At 40.4% G+C, this 18,543-nt stretch overlaps 1 protein-coding gene and 1 long non-coding RNA gene across 2 annotated transcripts; one reads left to right on the top strand and one right to left on the bottom strand.

Moving 5' to 3' along the window:
• The first annotated feature begins 2,066 nt into the window (after positions 1-2,066).
• LOC132882258 (uncharacterized) lies at positions 2,067-7,276 on the top strand. The gene is made up of 3 exons (XM_060915530.1): positions 2,067-2,104; positions 3,350-3,952; positions 4,791-7,276. The coding sequence occupies exons 2-3, from the start codon at positions 3,503-3,505 to the stop codon at positions 6,297-6,299; spliced, it is 1,959 nt and encodes a 652-aa protein (XP_060771513.1). The 5' UTR covers positions 2,067-2,104; positions 3,350-3,502; the 3' UTR covers positions 6,300-7,276.
• A 6,821-nt stretch (positions 7,277-14,097) lies between these two features.
• LOC132875437 (uncharacterized) lies at positions 14,098-14,982 on the bottom strand. The gene is made up of 3 exons (XR_009651824.1): positions 14,865-14,982; positions 14,576-14,676; positions 14,098-14,339 (listed from the first exon to the last, which is right to left on the bottom strand). It is a non-coding gene; the product is annotated as an uncharacterized LOC132875437 (long non-coding RNA).
• Between the last annotated feature and the right edge of the window lie 3,561 nt (positions 14,983-18,543).

Here is an 18,543-nt window from a genome sequence, read left to right as displayed (position 1 = left end):
CGTCAGCAGTATCTGGCAACACTATAGCTCGTCTTCATGACGACAACCGGAAGTGTACCAACACGATGGGGCGTGTAGCGCCACCTGTGGCTCGGGTGCACAATGCACCTTACACAATAGCTCGATTTCACAGTTGCATGTAGGATTGGATTTCTCTGGCACCCCTGCTGGGACCCTTTGCTCGATTACCGACAGTAGCTCGATTTGGATGCGCATGTAAACGTACTGAGTGACTCCTAGATTTAAGGTGCTACGTGGTATTCGACAGGGATGCCCTATTTCCCCGAAGCTTTTTATATTGGCAACACAACTATTAACATTGCTTATCAATAATTCCAATGATATACAAGGAATTACAATTTTCAACAAAGTTTAAAATAAGTCAGTTTGCGGATGATACATCTATTTTTTTAAAGATAAATCAATAGTGGATAAAACTCTCAATATGATCTCAGTCTTCTCCAAAGCATCCGGATTATCTCTTAATATTAAAAATGTGAACTACTCCCTATCCACACAAGCTCTGACTCCTCTATTGCTTCAATTAGAGTTGAATCTGAAGTTAAGTATTTAGGATTAACAATATCTAAAAATTTAATTAGAAGAGAAGACACTAATATTTCTAAGCCTATATTAGATATGAAGAAATCACTCAGTCACTGGTTAACCAGAGACCTCACTATCTTTGGCAGAATCACTTTAGCTAAAGCGGAAGGTATCTCCAAACTGATTTATCCTTGCCACTCCCTGTATATTTCCTCAGAAAATATTAAGAAAGCCAACACAGTTATTTTCCAGTTTTTATGGAAGAATAAAACTCACTATATTAGAAGGTCCCAACTCGTTAAGGAGTATGACAAGGGTAGTATTAAAGCTGCAGAATTTGAATCGGCACCTTTAGAATAAACTGGATAAAATCTTGTCTGTCACAGCCAAATTCAATGTGGTTTCACATCCCAAGATCTTTGTTTAAGAAAACAGGAAGTTTAGATTTTATTTTGAAATGTGATTTTGATGTGAACAGGATCCCTATAAAGTTGTCTAATTTTCATAAACAGATTCTTCATTTTTGGAAAATGATATTCACCCACAATTTTTCTCCTCATAGTTCAACTTTATGGAACAACAGAGTAATCACAATGAACAGGAACACAGTCTTCAAAAGTAATTGGTTTGAAAGAGGCATTATATTTGTAACTGATTTAATGGATTGTAATGGTATCATTTTAAGTTACACAGACTTTATAGAAAAATCTAACTTAAATTGTACTCAAAGAGAATATAACAAAATATGTAATGTGATTCCTTTACCTTTGACCCAGTTGATTCACAATTATTTAGTATACAATAATCCTTTAACAGTACTACCAAATCTATTGATTGGAGAATATAATCTGACTGATAAAAAATGTAATAATAAGTTCATTAGTAATGTTTTGAAATCCAAGATGTTTCATGATTATTGCAGAGGGATAACTTGGCAGGGTTCTAATTTGGTAACTAAATGGCCTATTTTGCCTAAAGTTAAAGAAACGCATTTCAAAATCATGAATAAGATTTATCCTGTGGCCGAGCTTCTAAAAAAAAGATTTAATGTTGAGGTGGATCAGTGTTCCTTCTGCAATAATGATGATTGTAAGAATATAATCCTGAATACTCCTAAACCTACTCTTGTAAATGCGCGGCCCAAGGGTGACTGTCGTTTAGTGTAGCAGTTTAGGGTTTACTTTAGGCCAGCTACAATACAGTACGTGCTGCTCTGTACATTTTGCATTTCCACATGTTCTGTTCCCGTTTCATATCTTGATTTTGTCTATGTTTTTGTGTGAAACATTCTGTTGAACTGTGCATAACTCTTGTGTGACCTTGATACTGAGTGTGCAAAGCACATTCCGTAACTTTCCACTGCTGATACTCCCTACGCAGAGTATATAAAGCCCCGACGCGCAGCTGCGCATTAGGGCACGACTGAGAATAAACCAGATTGATTTAACTCATGTGGTTTGCTCTCTTTTTGTCCTCGGAGTACTCCTTGTAACGCATCTGAACAGCACGCAGCACAATCCTAACAATTTGGTGACCCCGACGTGATACTCTCAATCAGGTAAGACATGTTTGATTGACTACCTGATTGGAAGTAGTTCCGTAGTGCCCTAAGGAGGGCTTTGTTTTCCCTGGTTCGAGTCCAGGAAGAGCGCGCTATAGAAATTTGTGTAGTGCCCCAAGGAGGGCTTTGTTTTCCCTGGTTCGAGTCCAGGAAGAGCGTGCTATAGAAATTTAGATAAATATCTGCTGTTTGTTTCTGTTCAGATCCGTTTGCTTTACTGTATGATGGGGGGCTCGTATCCTAAACCTGAGGTCACAGACACCCCGGCGGAATGGATGAATAAGTGTGGTTTAGGCTATTACGTTACGCCGTGGCTGGACAATTTGGCTGGGTGGACGGAGGCAAATCCTCAGATTCCATCGTATCCCGTGATGGGACGTTTAATCCAGGCTTCCTTGCTTCAGCGCACCGTATGATTTACGAAAGCAATGGTTTGACATGAAGAAGGTATGGGATAAATCAAAGGGTGTTTACACCCCGAGACCTGTTTTAAAGGCTATTCCAAAACCAAAACTTTCTCAGTCAACCTCCCATGAAAAGCGAGGGAGGAATAGTTACGTCCCACTCATTCCTCATCTCATATACATGTCCAGTAAATTTGTTAGCACATGATTTAATGTGCAAATTAGAAGTAAATCTCACATCCACTCCAGATGGACTAACTATTGAAGTAAGTGAAATGTGCGGTGTGCAGTATGGGTTTGGAAGCCCTCTGTATGTGTATGTCTGGCAGCTCTGTTCAGATCAGCTCGCACATTTGAACACCTCATCAGTTGACACAGATTATATGATGAGGAGCGTTTGCTCGAAATAGTCGATGTGTTGCAACCTAGAAATGACGTCGCTATGAATATAAAGGAAGAAATAGCTCCGGCTCAGGAAGGTGGCCGTCCGCGTCAGCGCACCGTGTCGACATTTTTTTTTGGAGGGACACACCGAATGCTTTGCAGCTCCTGCGTGAGCAGTTAACTAGGTATTTCTCCGCCTGATGTTTTTGCTCTATCCAGTTCTGTGCTGCCACATAACATTCTGAACGCTGCTTGTACGTCCCAAGCTCTTTCCCCTGTTCTCTCTGCTCTTCCTAACACCCTGTGGGCGGATCATAAGGACGATGTGGGCTCTGTGAGCTGCTCTCCGTATGAAGCTGTTATTAAACACTCTACACCTGTTTATGTTAAACAATACCCTCTGTCTCCTAGTAAGCTCAATGGTATTGACAATATTCTAAAATCTCTTTTGCAGCAAGGTGTCGTGGTTCCTTGTGTCAGCCCGTATAACACCCCAGTGAACCCGGTCCCAAAACCGGATGGCACATGGCGCCTCACTCAAGACCTACGTAAAATAAATGAACTCATCGTTCCCGTGGCTCCAGTGGTCCCTGACGTTCCTTCTCTTATGTATTCTATTCCGTGTGACCATGCTTATTTCTCTGTGATTGATTTGTGCTCTGCCTTTTTCAGTGTTCCTGTGGGCCATGAGACTCAGCCCCTGTTTGCTTTCACACACAGGGGAAGACAATACACGTGGACGCGGTTGCCACAGGGTTTCATTGACTCACCGGCGGTCTTCACTGCCGTATTGCGGGACGCGCTGGCTGATCTCTGTCTTCCCCGGGGCTCCACGGTGCTCCAGTACGCGGATGATCTCCTGATAACGGCGGAGGATCAAGACGCTTGTGCTGCCGCCACATTGTCTCTCCTCACACTCCTGGCGCAGAAGGGTTTCAAGGTCTCCCGCACGAGGTTGCAGTTTTGCCTCACAACTGTTCGCTACTTGGGACATGACCTCTCTCAGGGTTCCAGGAGGCTTAGCCCGGAACGCGTTCAAGTCATTATGGACACTCAGGTACCTGCAACCAAGCACGCTCTCATGGCATTTTTGGGCCTCATCAATTACTGTCGTCAATGGATCCCTGACTGTTCAATCTATGACAAGTGTTTGCGTTCAGCTATAAGTCACTCAGATCCTTTGACTCAGCCCCTGGTCTGGACTGAAGACAGGCTAACGGCCTTCAAGGCTCTGAAGCAAGCTTTGTGCTCCGCCCCTGCTCTCGGGCTGCCGAACTATCGTTTGCCGTTTCACCTGTATGTGTGCAATCAGAAGGGGACCGCCTCTGGGGTGCTGGCTCAGGAGCACGGGGGGGGGCATGCGACCTTGCGCGTTTCTGTCTAAAACTCTTGACGCTGTGGCACAAGGGCTTCCTGGCTGTCTTAGGGCTGTTGCTGCGTGTGCTCTCATGGTCACGGACGCTGAAAAACTTGTTTTGTCGCATCCGCTCATTTTACACACTTCACATGACGTCGTGTACATTCTGCGGAATCTTAGCACTCAGCATTTGTCTGCTCAGCGTCGCTCTGGCTATGAGTTTATTCTTTTGGCCACAGAGCATCTCACTGTTAAGCCCTCCTCGTCGTTTGATTCTGTCGCCCACGCTCTTCAGCGTCTTCTTAACTCACAGGATGACGATGTTGCGTTTGACTCACATGACTGTCTTTCTAATATCGTTTTTGAGACTAGCATCCGCCCAGACTTACACTCCACCCCTCTTTCCACAGGCGATTCTCTTTTTGTAGATGGTTCCTGTTCCCGCCCTGCGGATGGTGTGTTCCTGTGTGGTTACTCTGTTTGTCGCCTCCCTGATGAAATTGTTGAAGCTCATTCTTTACCTTTTTCTTCTGCTCAGGCTGCGGAGCTCTATGCTTTGACTCGCGCGTGTATTTTGGCTCAAGACACAGACATTACTATTTACACCGACTCACGCTACGCTTTCGGCGTGGCGCACGACTTCGGCCGCATTTGGGCGTCTCGGGGGTTTATGACAGCCGACGGTAAGCCCATTTCTCATTCTTCACTTGTTACTGATTTAATCACCGCCTGTCTCCTTTCGTGCACGTTGGCCATTGTTAAGACACGCGCGCACACAAGAGGGGACTCATTTGAAGTAAAGGGCAATTCATTCGCTGATCGAGTCGCTAAAGCTGCAGCCGCATCCGGTGTCCTGCCTCCAGGCTTTAACTGCACTTTAGTTTCTACTGATCGCATGGTTAGCGCTGTCTTACCTGACATAGATCTCATTTCTATCCAGGCCTCGGCCTCTGTGGCAGATACGCAGTTCTGGGACGCCCAGGGCGCGACAGAGAAGAGTGGCGTTTTGCTTGACGCACAGGGCCGTCTTTGTTTACCTCGTCACTGTACTCCCTTTCTCGTCCGCGAGTTCCATGGTCCCACTCATCGCGGCCGAAGAGGGGTAGTGGAAGATATGAACAGAACATTCTGCATCAATAATTTGCACACAGACGCACACAACATTCTGGACAAGTGTTTAACGTGCGCCCAGAATAATCTATCTAAACCAGGCGCGGTACATCAGCACCTTCCCATACCCGACACGCCTTTCCAAGAATGGCAGATCGACTTCACTCACATGCCAAAGCAGGGCCCGTTCAAATACCTTTTGGTCATGATTGACAAATTTTCACGGTGGATTGAGGCTTTCCCGTGTAGCAAAGAGAACGCCCGAACAGCAGTGAACAAACTTACACAGGAAATTATCCCACGTTACGGTCTTCCGGTAGGAATTGACTCTGATAAGGGAACGCCGTTCACCTCTAAGGTAACGCAGGAGCTATGTAAAGACCTCAAGATCAATTGGCGTTTTCATATCCCATACCATCCACAGTCCTCTGGCATTGTGGAGCGCGCGAATAGAACGATTAAGGGTAAGTTGCGTAAGGCTATGCAAGACGCAGGCACGAAAAATTGGGTCCAAGTTTTACCGTTGGTCCTCGCTGATATGCGCATGACTGCTCAGGTTGCTCTCGACAATTTATCTCTGTACGAGCTCGTCATGGGACGCCCCTTTCCTGTCCCTTGGCGTAGAGGCATGCAGGTTATAGGAACGGGTGATCTTGAAGTACATCTCAGCGAGCACGCGGTGGGTCTCATGCGGGTGCTGGATGAGTATTGGGCGAGAGTAAATTCCAAAAAGCCTCCCATTCCAGAGGCACACACTCACCCCTTTGAGGTAGGGGACAGAGTTTTAGTAAAGAGATTCGGTAAACTAAACGCTCCCATGGAGGAGTCACCCTACAGTGGGCCCACCGATGTACTCGCTGTAACTCGCACGGCTGTGCTAACGGACCTTTTTCCACAGTGGATCCATGCCAGCAGAATAAAGAAGGCTCCAATGTAATAGAAATCTATATTGTTGATGCTTAACAGACTTTTGTGTTTCAGAAGTTGCTGTGACAATAGCTGACGGCCTTTTCAGGGATCCCCTTCCAGCATCTGGAGCAATCCAGTTTCGGCTGATCTACAAAGAGGGGATGGTTGGTGAGTCTTGCAAAGTTCTGGGCTGAAGAGTCTGAAAAAGCACGGGAGCCTGTGACATTTTTCGCCGTCTGCACCCTGTGAGCATTAGAGAACAAAGTCAGTGACCAGTATGACTTTCTTCATCATCGTGCTGATCTCAACGCTTGGGGCAGGGTTACCCGCACAAGCAATACACCGGGACCCAAGGGATAACGAGTTTTAGAAATATGTAAACTTCACTGTAAAAACATCAATGAATATGAGTAAACCCTGTTATGTGTGTTCTTTGTTACCCCATGACAGCAGCGATCCTTTTCCGGTCCGAATAGCCCCGTCTAACTACTCTAAGGTTAATATGACATGGCTCAGCCTGTGGCCCGTTTCTTTTCCGTTGTTGCATGGATCGTATATATAATATGATGATCTCGCACACAGGTTATGTCCCTGTGTCGGCCAAGACTGGGGTGTGAATAATACTCTGGGCTTGCGTCAGAGTATTAAAGAGGGGATTGTAAGAATATAATCCTGAATACTCCTAAACCTACTCTTGTAAATGCGCGGCCCAAGGGTGACTGTCGTTTAGTGTAGCAGTTTAGGGTTTACTTTAGGCCAGCTACAATACAGTACGTGCTGCTCTGTACATTTTGCATTTCCACATGTTCTGTTCCCGTTTCATATCTTGATTTTGTCTATGTTTTTGTGTGAAACATTCTGTTGAACTGTGCATAACTCTTGTGTGACCTTGATACTGAGTGTGCAAAGCACATTCCGTAACTTTCCACTGCTGATACTCCCTACGCAGAGTATATAAAGCCCCGACGCGCAGCTGCGCATTGGGGCACGACTGAGAATAAACCAGATTGATTTAACTCATGTGGTTTGCTCTCTTTTTGTCCTCGGAGTACTCCTTGTAACGCATCTGAACAGCACGCAGCACAATCCTAACAATGATGAAACACTGGAGCATTTGTTTTATTTATGTCCTGTTTCTCATTGTTTTTGGTCAGATATAAATAACTGGGTATCACTTAAAATTAATCATGTTCCATCCTTTGAATTATATCATATTATTTTCTACATGGATAATTTGCCCTCTTCTGTTTCGGACATTATTAACAATTTTATGAAGCGGTAAATATCATATTCACTGTGCAAAATGGAGAAACTGTAAGCCCTCCTTCCCTGGATTTATTAATGACTTTAAAACGTTTTTCTTGTCTCTCAAAAAAATAGACTGTAAAATTGCAAGAAAAACAAGTATAGACATTGCTCGTTATTTGTTATTGTAATTTATGAATCCTTTTCCTTTTGTCTCTGCTCCGCTATATGTTCATTTAATTGCCTAATTTAAAATGTAATTTACATGCACCTTATTTGTTTTTTTTCTCTTACATGTATCCCCTAATCTTTAATTTTAATCCATATCCTCCCCAGAGGCGATTCTAGAGTCTGTTGTGGCCCCAAGCAAAAATTTCCAGGGGGCCCTTCTGACCAGTGTTCATCACCAATATGTTATAAATAATCTGACCCCAATGAAAAATGTATGAAACCAAAGTTTTTTAAATTCCAAATGTGAAAATACAATAGTAAAGAACAATAAAAACAATAAAAAACAAAATAAATAAGCCCTCAGGCCCCGACTCTCGGGGGGCCCCTGGGCCAGGGGGCCCCAAGCAGCTGCCTGCCTTGCATGTTCACAAGCTGCATGTCTGATCCTCCCTGAGAGTTTGTATATTTTCCTTTGTTTAATAAAAAATAAAAAATAAAAACTTGGAGGAGGATCATTAGTGAAGAATCCCTGTCTGTTGGAGAGTTTAGGTGCCAGTGTTGGACAGAGAAGCTCAAACCTGACGCTGTTCCGACAAAATTCGAGCACAAAAGCAAGCAGTCAAAGAAGAAACGGAGCAGCAACACTCAAGCAAAAAGGAGAAGATTTGAGGTAAACATTTTTTTAGCCTCCAATCAGGAGGTTTTCCAGTTGGAACCATTTCGGAGTTGCATCGTGGATTAAAGGTTCCTTCCAATACAACATAATCCTAATGTTAGCAGCCCGATAATAAAATGTAAAATTAGGGAGGGATAGTCCGCCGTGTACACTGAAAAAATACATCTGAGAAGTAAATTTAACATAATTTGAATTTGTGATATTAACAATAAAAATTCAAGTTTGCATGTTTACACAGATATATCTAGTCTTCAATCAATTTGTGTTTGTTAGAAACAAAAGTTTTTTTCTCAACAAGAATAATTAAGTAATGCAAGCCAATCTTCTTCTGTTCACAATCTCAACCAAACAAACCTTGTTATTTTTACTCTTTTCCATTCATTACCAAACACTGTGAGGTTTTTGCGCCCCAAGTGCATTGTGGGAACATTTTACAGCAACAATGTCCCACAAAATGTCCCCAAAATGGGAGATTTAAAACCAAATGGCCTGTGTTTCTTTGTCTGTGGGTATTTGGGCGCAGCCTCCAGTTGCAGCTCCCCGAGGCTGGGAAACAGCACGGTAAAGGATTATTCACCTGAGGCTGCTGAAGGAAACCTTCACTACGCTCAGACACTAAAGTACAACTTAAGCATATGAAGATGGCAATAAAAAGTTTGATCTGACATGAGACGCGTCAGGAAATACATCATCATATGATAATAACTGGATACAGAACCAGATTAAAAACTCATTGCAGCTGCAAACAGACCGACCGTTCAGAGCAGGAAAGGAAAGGGAAGAGACATCAGCAGCAGAGAAATGATGAAACGGTCTGTAACTGTAGGCTAGTTATTGTTGTGTAATTGTAATTGAGTGTGACGATGTAAACTTGTGTGTTTCTGAATTACAACATCCAGAGATAAGTGTAAATAATGCAGTTTAAATCTTTCAACAGTGTGAACGTAATGCAGTCAATTCAGCTGTGTGTTATTTTCATAGATGAAGGAATGGCCTGTTTTTTACATTTCCAACATTATTTCTATAGAACTCAGGAGAACAGAGGGAATAAAGGGTTTGAAAGTCAACATCTTCAGGAGGAGATTTTTCTGAGTGAGAATGAGAGATTAGTGTCAGTAATCGTATGGGGCCGAGTAAAATTAAGGATTAATTTCACGAGTGGTTTTGAAATTTTCAAAACTTTGAAATCACGAGTGAAATTGATCCTTAATTTTACTCAGCCCCATACGATTACTTGTTTATAATATAGAGGGCCAAATTCATACTTCGGAAGCCATTCAAGTTCACAACGTTTTCTGAACCGGTCAGGACGCGAGCTCTCTTGCACATTTGAATCGGTTTCTAAAGCGTCTTTCATCAGGACACGACGATTTTGGACAGGATTTTAACATCTTTCAGGATTGATCCCGGATATTTCTCGTGTCTCAGATGCAGATGCAGTGCTGCCTGCATTACTTTAAGAGAGTCTAGTTCATAGTTTTCCCCATTTTCTTTCCTCACTTCTGCATAAAACTGCGATAGCAGCTTGTCTAACTCACAGCATTCATACGCCACTAGAGAGTCGTTTATTTGTCTTTCTGTTGCCCGTTTCTTAAACACGGAAAGCCAAAAATTCATACTTTTTTATTTTCATTTTCGCTTGCAGCTTTCAATTGGTTTATCATTTCTTCGTCAAATATAGTGAAACGCGGCATTGCTGAGTCAGCAGAGTCAGCCATTTTGTTGACAAAATTTGCTAATTTTTGTAACCGTAACTAAGCAATGAACTAGCCAATAGCATTTCAGAATTACAGCCCTGTGTTAAGGAAAAAAAGCCCTCCTTGATTGACCAATCAGAATTGAGTAATTTGGCCCTATGTATTATAAGTCATGTAACATTGTGCAGCTTTAAAAAATTTTTTTTGAAATAAGTAGTTCTTTAACAGTGTCTTAGAATGGAAAAAAAGCAAAATCAGCTTTTGTGTTTGCTGTTAATTACAGCTCTAATGAAAGAAAATCAAAATCCACAAAAATTAGAATTGGCTAATGAAACTGCAAATTGAATAATATTATCAACGAGGGACAAGTTACCATTAACCTTACAGGTGAACAGGCTTGTGGTGATATGACGCTAACACTGTTAGCTTCATGATATCACCACAAAACCAATGAGAACATTTTTTATTTGTTTGACAAGTTTTCTGAAAATGACTTGACAATGCCCTGTTGGCATATTTTTTATTGAAATGTGCCAATTTACATACGTTCAGAGCAAAAAAAAAAAAAAAAAAAAGTTAATGTTGGATAAAGGCACAATTCTTGTTTTATTTTGTTGATATATTTGTGTCATAGTTTTTTAATGAGGGAATTTTGGATCTCTCTTATTGTTACACTGGAAAAAAAAAGACCTAGCAGCCATAAAAGTGACTTTTCTCTTTGGAATGAAATGTTGTTTAAATTGGGTCATGAATGATATTTTAACAAAAACATATCTGCCCCGGTGTTGGTTTCTTTTATTGGCAGTCATTCACTTTATTTTATCTCCACCAGGTGGTTCTTGAACCTCCACAGGAAGGCGACACTGAATGAAGGTATGTTCAAACATTTGGTTAATTGAGGTGGGGGAAGTGAGGCAGCAGGTAGCTTCATTCAGTTAGCTTATCAGCCAGAAGACGAGTCATACGTTCAGATGTCAAAGGTTTTGTTGTCCTGGATTCACTTTATGAAGCTCCGATGAATATAAATTCAAATTCAATCCTGTTACCTGTGGCAAATTGTCAGTACAGTTCCCTCATGAGGTTGACCAGATACCGTGGTGCTTGAAAGTTTGTGAACCCTTTAGAATTTTCTATGTTTCTGCATAACATGGGGGTAGGCATGGATCTCACATGGGAATTCACGTGATTCACATAAAATTGGGCCAAAACCACGTTTCCCACGTGCAAAACACATTTTCCACATATTTCATACGTGAAAAAATCACATGTGAAGTTCATGTGGTTTTTCTGTAAGGGTATATGCAAATATAAAAGAAAACTCAAAAACACAAGTGATTTGATTTGCTGGAGTATATGAGACTGAGGAACTGAAAATAAAACAGTTTAAATTTGAAAACATTTAATAGGGTTAGTTATGAAATGTACAGTGGTGCTTGAAAGTTTGTGAACCCTTTAGAATTTTTTTTATATTTCGACATAAATGACCTAAAACATCAGATTTTCACACAAGTCCTAAAAGTAGATAAAGAGAACCCAGTTAAACAAATGAAACACAAAAATATTATACTTGGTCATTTATTTATTGAGGAAAATGATCCAATATTACATATCTGTGAGTGGCAAAAGTATGTGAACCTTTGCTTTCAGTATCTGGTGTGACCCCCTTGTGCAGCAATAACTGCAACTAAATGTTTCCGGTAACTGTTGATCAGTCCTGCACACCGGCTTGGAGGAATTTTAGCCCATTCCTCCGTACAGAACAGCTTCAACTCTGGGATGTTGGTGGGTTTCCTCACATGAACTGCTCGCTTCAGGTCCTTCCACAGCATTTTGATTGGATAAAGGTCAGACCTTTGACTTGGCCATTCCAAAACATTAACTTTATTCTTCTTCAACCATTCTTTGGTAGAACGACTTGTGTGCTTAGGGTCATTGTCTCGCTGCATGACCCACCTTCTCTTGAGATTCAGTTCATGGACAGATGTTCTGACATTTTCCTTTAGAATTCACTGGTATAATTCAGAATTCATTGTACCATCAATGATGGCAAGCCGTCCTAGCCCAGAGGCAGCAAAACAGGCCCAAACCATGATACTACCACCACCATGTTTCACAGATGGGATAAGGGTCTTATGCTGGAATGCAGTGTTTTCCTTTCTCCAAACATAACGCTTCTCACTTAAACCCAAAAGTTCTATTTTGGTCTCATCCGTCCACAAAACATTTTTCCAATAGCCTTCTGGCTTGCCCACGTGATCTTTAGCAAACTGCAGACAAGCAGCAATGTTCTTTTTGGAGAGCAGTGGCTTTCTCCTTGCAACCCTGCCATGCACACCATTGCTGTTCAGTCTTCTCCTGATGGTGGACTCATGAACATTAACCAACGGAAGAGAGGCCTTCAGTTGCTTAGAAGTTACCCTGGGGTCCTTTGTGACCTCACAAACTATTACATGCCTTGCTCTTGGAGTAATCTTTGTTGGTCGACCACTCCTGGGGAGGGTAACAATGGTCTTGAATTTCCTCCATTTGTACACAGTCTGTCTGACTGTGGATTGGTGGAGTCCAAACTCTTTCTTTAGAGATGGTTTTGTAACCTTTTCCAGCCTGATGAGCATCAACAACGCTTTTTCTGAGGTCGTCGGAAATCTCCTTTGTTCGTGCCATGATACACTTCCACAAACGTGTTGTGAAGATCAGACTTTGATAGATCCCCATTCTTTAAATAAAACGGTGCCCACTCACACCTGATTGTCATCCCATTGATTGAAAACACCTGACTCTAATTTCACCTTCAAATTAACTGCTAATCCTAGAGGTTCACATACTTTTGCCACTCACAGATATGTAATATTGGATCATTTTTCTCAATAAATAAATGACCAAGTATAATATTTTTGTCTCATTTGTTTAACTGGGTTCTCTTTATCTACTTTTAGGACTTGTGTGAAAATCTGATGTTTTAGGTCATTTATGTCGAAATATAAAAAAAAATTCTAAAGGGTTCACAAACTTTCAAGCACCACTGTACATTTCATAACTAACCCTATTAAATGTTTTCAAATTTAAACTGTTATTTTCAGTTCCTCAGTCTCATATACTCCAGCAAATCAAATCACTTGTGTTTTTGAGTTTTCTTTTATATTTGCATATACCCTTACAGAAAAACCACATGAACTTCACATGTGATTTTTTTCACGTATAAAATATGTGGAAAATGTGTTTTGCACATGGGAAAAATGTGGTTTTGGCCCAATTTTATGTGAATCACGTGAATTCCCATGTGAGATCCATGCCTACCCCCATGTGAAACCCATGGACAACATGTTATTTGCACATGGGAAACGTGTTTTTGGGCCAATTTTATGTGAATCACATGTGATCCCATATGAAACCCACGGGATCACATTATTTGCACAGGGAAAATAAACCTATAACTCCCATGTACAATCTTGCATACAGAAATACACTTGCTTGTAGTGTGTGTACTGTACAATAGAAAATGTATTAGTATTTAAAAAAAACACAAATCTAAACTAGTTATGGACGAGCTGGCAGATGTGTGAGAGGAAAAAAGGTACAGTAAGTAAAAGCATATTTACTTAGCATCACCCCTAACCCCAACCTTTGACACCAGTGATTATTTAACATGACACAACAAGATCTGTGGATTTTTGGGGGGTAACTGGGTCATTGATTTTGTAAAGACACTGGTTTTAAGTTTTTCAAATGCATTTTTGGTGCTTTGAACACGTGACTAGTTCCATTATATTAGAGAGAAGGCAGACATCTCTACTGTACAGCCCCTAACCAAAACTAGTCAACTCACATCAAAACAGTCCAGATGGATAAATAACAGTACAGGCCAGAGAGAATTACAACAACATATCTCCAAAACTAGTCTTTGTCTCAGACTTCCGTAGGGACGTAAATATCCACTCAATGATTTGATTCGATACATAAGATAAAACGATTTGATATCTCATGATACCTGGAACAAAACATGAATGAAGTATACTGTATGTCTGATTGAAAACACATGTTATTTTATCTTAAACATAAATACATGATATATAGTATTCCTCCTTTCCTTCATTCCCTTCTTCACCTTTTCCTCCTTCCATCCTTGGACAACAGGAGGGTTAATTAACAGACATGAAAATGGTGTCAGTCTTATCTAACTCCCAAAATGTCAAACTATTCCTTTAAACAAACTTTGAACTTTTCTGTAACTTCTGCATCGTCGCATCCCTCATCTTCTTGGTCTCCTCCAGATGGTCCCCTGTTTTGGGATTGAAAGATAAAGATTAGGGCAGTACGAATACCAGCCGATTCTGTCAAAGGTTAAATTCTTTTCTATCTGGATTTCCACATCGTTCTGCTATTCTCAAATGATGAACAATCTATACATTCATAGTCAAATATATAAACAGACAGAAATCCTGTGCAGACATACAATCGGCCCTCTAGAAGCCATCCAAAACTGGATTTTAATCATCATCAGTATAACTTGGTTACCATTTTTCCTTCTCTGCTCGTCTCTGGATGTCTTAATTTTTGTGCCATGCAGGCCTTGATTTCAGTGTCCCCAACACCCTTGTGAACACTTTTGACATGATCTGTAAGAAATTAAATGAAATTGTATTTTAAATTAATCCAATAGTCGATTAGTCATCGATTAACTGTTGCAGCCCTACTTTGCATTAGGGCTGTTAATGACAAAATTGAAAACAAGCAAGATTTTTTGAGTTAAGAAGCTGATACAATACCATTTTGCCCAACAAAAACAATATTCTGGCATGCTTACCAATCACTGACTTCACTTTGTCCACATCAAGCCGCTGTCTTTTTTTTTTCCCCCACAATCCCTTTTTTCCCCCGTGACGGAGCACGTTGCCATCTCCTCCACAGTGAAGACAGAGTCCATCACACCTTTGGGCATAATCCAAGGCAGTTGGGTTCATTAGGGTGAGGACAGATTCCTTCTGCAAAGATGAAATAATATTAGAATACATGTAATTCTAGAATGCCATAACAATATGTGAAGAATACATGCTATCTGGATTCAATCTCCTCGCTGTGATGTCATCATCTTCTTGCGTGATAGCAGTAGTGTTTTCATTTGACGTACAGTAATGTGTTTTGAGCGCACAATCTGTTTGTGTGTACGTTAGTGCACTATACTCAATACAAAAAATATATAACATTTATCTTTGGTTAGGAGGAGTCTGCGCGCGACTCAGTGAAATTAAACTTTTGCTCAACAGAAAAGTCCCACGAGAAAAAAAAAAAAAAGAAAAGAAAAATATTCCTGCCCCAAAAATTTTAAGACCTTTGAGTAATTAATTTAAGACCAATTTAAGACATTTCAAATGAATTGACATTTTAAGATCTTAATTTTAGATACATGAATTTAAGACTTTAAGGATCTGCGGATACCCTGATATAGTTGGGGCTTGCAAAAGGGTTTATTTAGGCAGGCCACCCAAACATGATAAAATGTATGGCGAAACACTACATGGTCAATAAATGAAATTACTTCTCCTGACTATGTACGTGATACCTTCTCCGCTGCCAGATGACTGTTGCTGTTGGCAAGCTGAGCCTCTATGGCCTTCTTTATTGTATCTGCTAGCCCTACAATTAAATCAAAAGAAGGTATGACCATTTAACTATTCAAAATTGCCAACTGAGTTGTGTAACTTATTATATAGTATTATTACAAAATGGTCATGGAAATAGGTAAAAAGTTACTGCAATACCTACTAGGGTGCATCAGTTGCCCTCACTTTCATAAAATCTGATGCATTTTTGTTTGGGTGTTCCTTTTCACCAATAAAGACATCCTGTAACATTTTTTGACCATATTCAAAAGTCTAATGGTGGCACCATGAGGTTCATTTTTTGCTAAAAAACGCTTATTTTATGTTTTCGCGTAAGGTTTGAATCACAATGTTGGACTCCATTTACTGATTTCTTGTGACCCAGAGATCATGTTAAGAACCTTTGCAAGGGATTGAGAAGCATTAATGTGATTCATAATACAATTGAATTGTTTAAAAGTAGCTGAACAATGATTCAATGAACAGCTAAAACTCAAACTGTGCTTGATAATATATTTAGAATATGTACTAAAATGTGTATCTAAGATATTTGGTATGCTCTATAAGGTGCCATAATGTTTCATGAAAAGTGATCGAAATTGTGTCATAAAAGCAGGGCTTTGAACCAGAATTTTTTTCCTATTGGTTCGTTCCGAACAGAAACGGAATTTTAACGTTTCTGGTTTTGGGTTCCACCATTAAATAGACGTTCCCAAACTGGTTAGAACAAAAAAATTTTGTTCCCGGAACGGTTAATTACGTTCCCTGTCAGCTGTTTAACAAATGGCTATAAAATTATGTCTCTGTCTCATCCAGCTTAAGCCAAATGTAGGCTAATTCTATTACAACCTTCATTCAGGGTCTCTGCACATTTCTGACCAGCAAAAATAATACTTTTTAAGACCATTTTAAGACCACTGAGTATAAAAAATAAGACCACTACCGCGGAACAAATACGTACAGTAAAAAAAAAAAAGCACACTCTAGGTTAAGTTCAAAGCATTTTTTTTAATGAGTGATTCCACGCTTATGGGTACTGAAATGGGGACATGAACTTATTCACCTAAAACCATTTCTTTTTTTACCATCAGGTCACAAAACATGTAATCTTTAATGAATGATATGTTAAAAGATAACTTTAATTTTCTGAGATGTAATAAAAACATATTTATATGCCAAAGTCAATCCTATGAGTTCCAAAATGATGTCTGTTACATTACTTCTGTTACGATTGTCCATCTCGCGTCTGTTACAAATTAATTACAATCTAGCTATATACCATGTTAATCTTATTGAAAGAATGTGTATGTTTATTCTACTACACATGTTTATTAATTATATTTGCTAAAACATCACCTTCCTATGTTTCAAAAAGTAATTCTACATTGTTAAAATTGAGAATCTATATGTCCACAACACTTCTGTTACGTTCTGACTTTGGCATATAAATATGTTTTTATTACATCTCAGAAAATTAAAGTTATCTTTTAACATATCATTCATTAAAGATTACATGTTTTGTGACCTGATGGTAAAAAAAAGAAATGGTTTTAGGTGAATTTTTAAAAATAAGTTCATGTCCCCATTTCAGTACCCATAAGCGTGGAATCACTCTTATAAATAAGTGCATCTTCAGTTTACAAAACAGAACATTAGCTGCCTTCTCGATATTTTAATAGTAGGGTACTGCTGTAAGCATAAACAGTGAGGAAACAAATTGATCTTCAGTTAACAAAACAGAACATTAACTGCCTTCTCGATATTTTAATAGTAGGGTACTGCCATGAACATAAACAGTGAGGAAACACTCACTCAGGTCCTCATAACCAAGTCAAACAGTTGCAAAAGTTGCTTACCAATTACAGTATTAATTTCTCATTTACATGAAACACTGAAAACAAGACGTTTATCCTTATCTTAATTTGTTAGGTTGGTGGAAGCCTACCTTGAAGTTTTCCAGCAAGTCCTCAGCAGCTGAGTGGCCCATATACTGTGATCCGAGATACCGGGACTGCACTCGAAAACCAGTCTCATCCGTCACCCAATACCTCACGTGAATGTCGAGCTGCTTGCGCTTGGTGGTTCGATTCATAGACTCATCAAACATGACAACGAAGCTGCCTTGATTGACGGTAGCCAGAAGTTCACGTTTGATAAATGGAGCCAGACCAAATCGCGCTAGATACGATGTCTTGTCTTTCCCACAAGTAAACGATTTGGCATACTCGGAATCAGGGAACATTGCCTGGAAGACTGCGCCCACACCTTCATTTGAAGTGTATGAGTGGTGTCGGGTAATCGTCTGCAGAACCCACAGTATTTCTGCCTTCAGCGTAGCGGTTGGGGCGAATGCCGCGAAAGCACTTGTGCTGGGACCCGGAGACGCTAAAGCTGGCGTTGCACTTTTTGTGACCGTAGAGGCGAACATTGGCATGAGGACTGTTGTTGCCCGACTAGCAGCATAGCGCATATGCTTTTCCCCTTTCGAGTGAGCGTCAAGGGCTTTACAGCCCATTGTTGTTAACTTGATGTCTTTCCGACATACCTTACATCTCGCTTCATATTCTGAAGTTGCTGTTGTTAGCCAACTTTTGTATTTTGGCTCCTCAAGCCACTTGTTACTAAACTTACACTTCCCCATCTCCGCTCATGTTCAAGTTCAACCACTTCTTCCTCGTTTGCTCTACTCTCAGTGGTTCTACTACATGGATAAAAGAACACACTGCCCCCTGTGGCGTGGTTCCTGCACTATTAGAACTAGTGCTAGACACACAACGGCTCTTGTGCTACTTGTTCAGCATCTTGATAAACAACGCTGGTTGAATAAATAACGTTAGCGCGGAAAAAAAATCCAGACATGTAGTTTTTTTTTTTTTAATTTAC

This window comes from Neoarius graeffei, chromosome 2 (assembly GCF_027579695.1).
Source record: "Neoarius graeffei isolate fNeoGra1 chromosome 2, fNeoGra1.pri, whole genome shotgun sequence".
In the NCBI taxonomy this organism is placed as follows: domain Eukaryota; kingdom Metazoa; phylum Chordata; class Actinopteri; order Siluriformes; family Ariidae; genus Neoarius; species Neoarius graeffei.
Note: the sequence above shows the minus strand (reverse complement) of the source record. Positions and strands in the feature narration are given on the sequence as shown.

What these genes read in the sequence shown, in the direction of transcription:
- LOC132882258 (XM_060915530.1), top strand. Translation starts at nt 3,503, where the DNA reads ATGTATTCTATTCCGTGTGACCATGCTTATTTCTCTGTGATTGATTTG. An exon ending in AAGTCATTATGGACACTCAG is followed by an intron (nt 3,953 to 4,790) that starts GTACCTGCAACC and finishes TCTTCTGCTCAG; the next exon opens with GCTGCGGAGCTCTATGCTTT.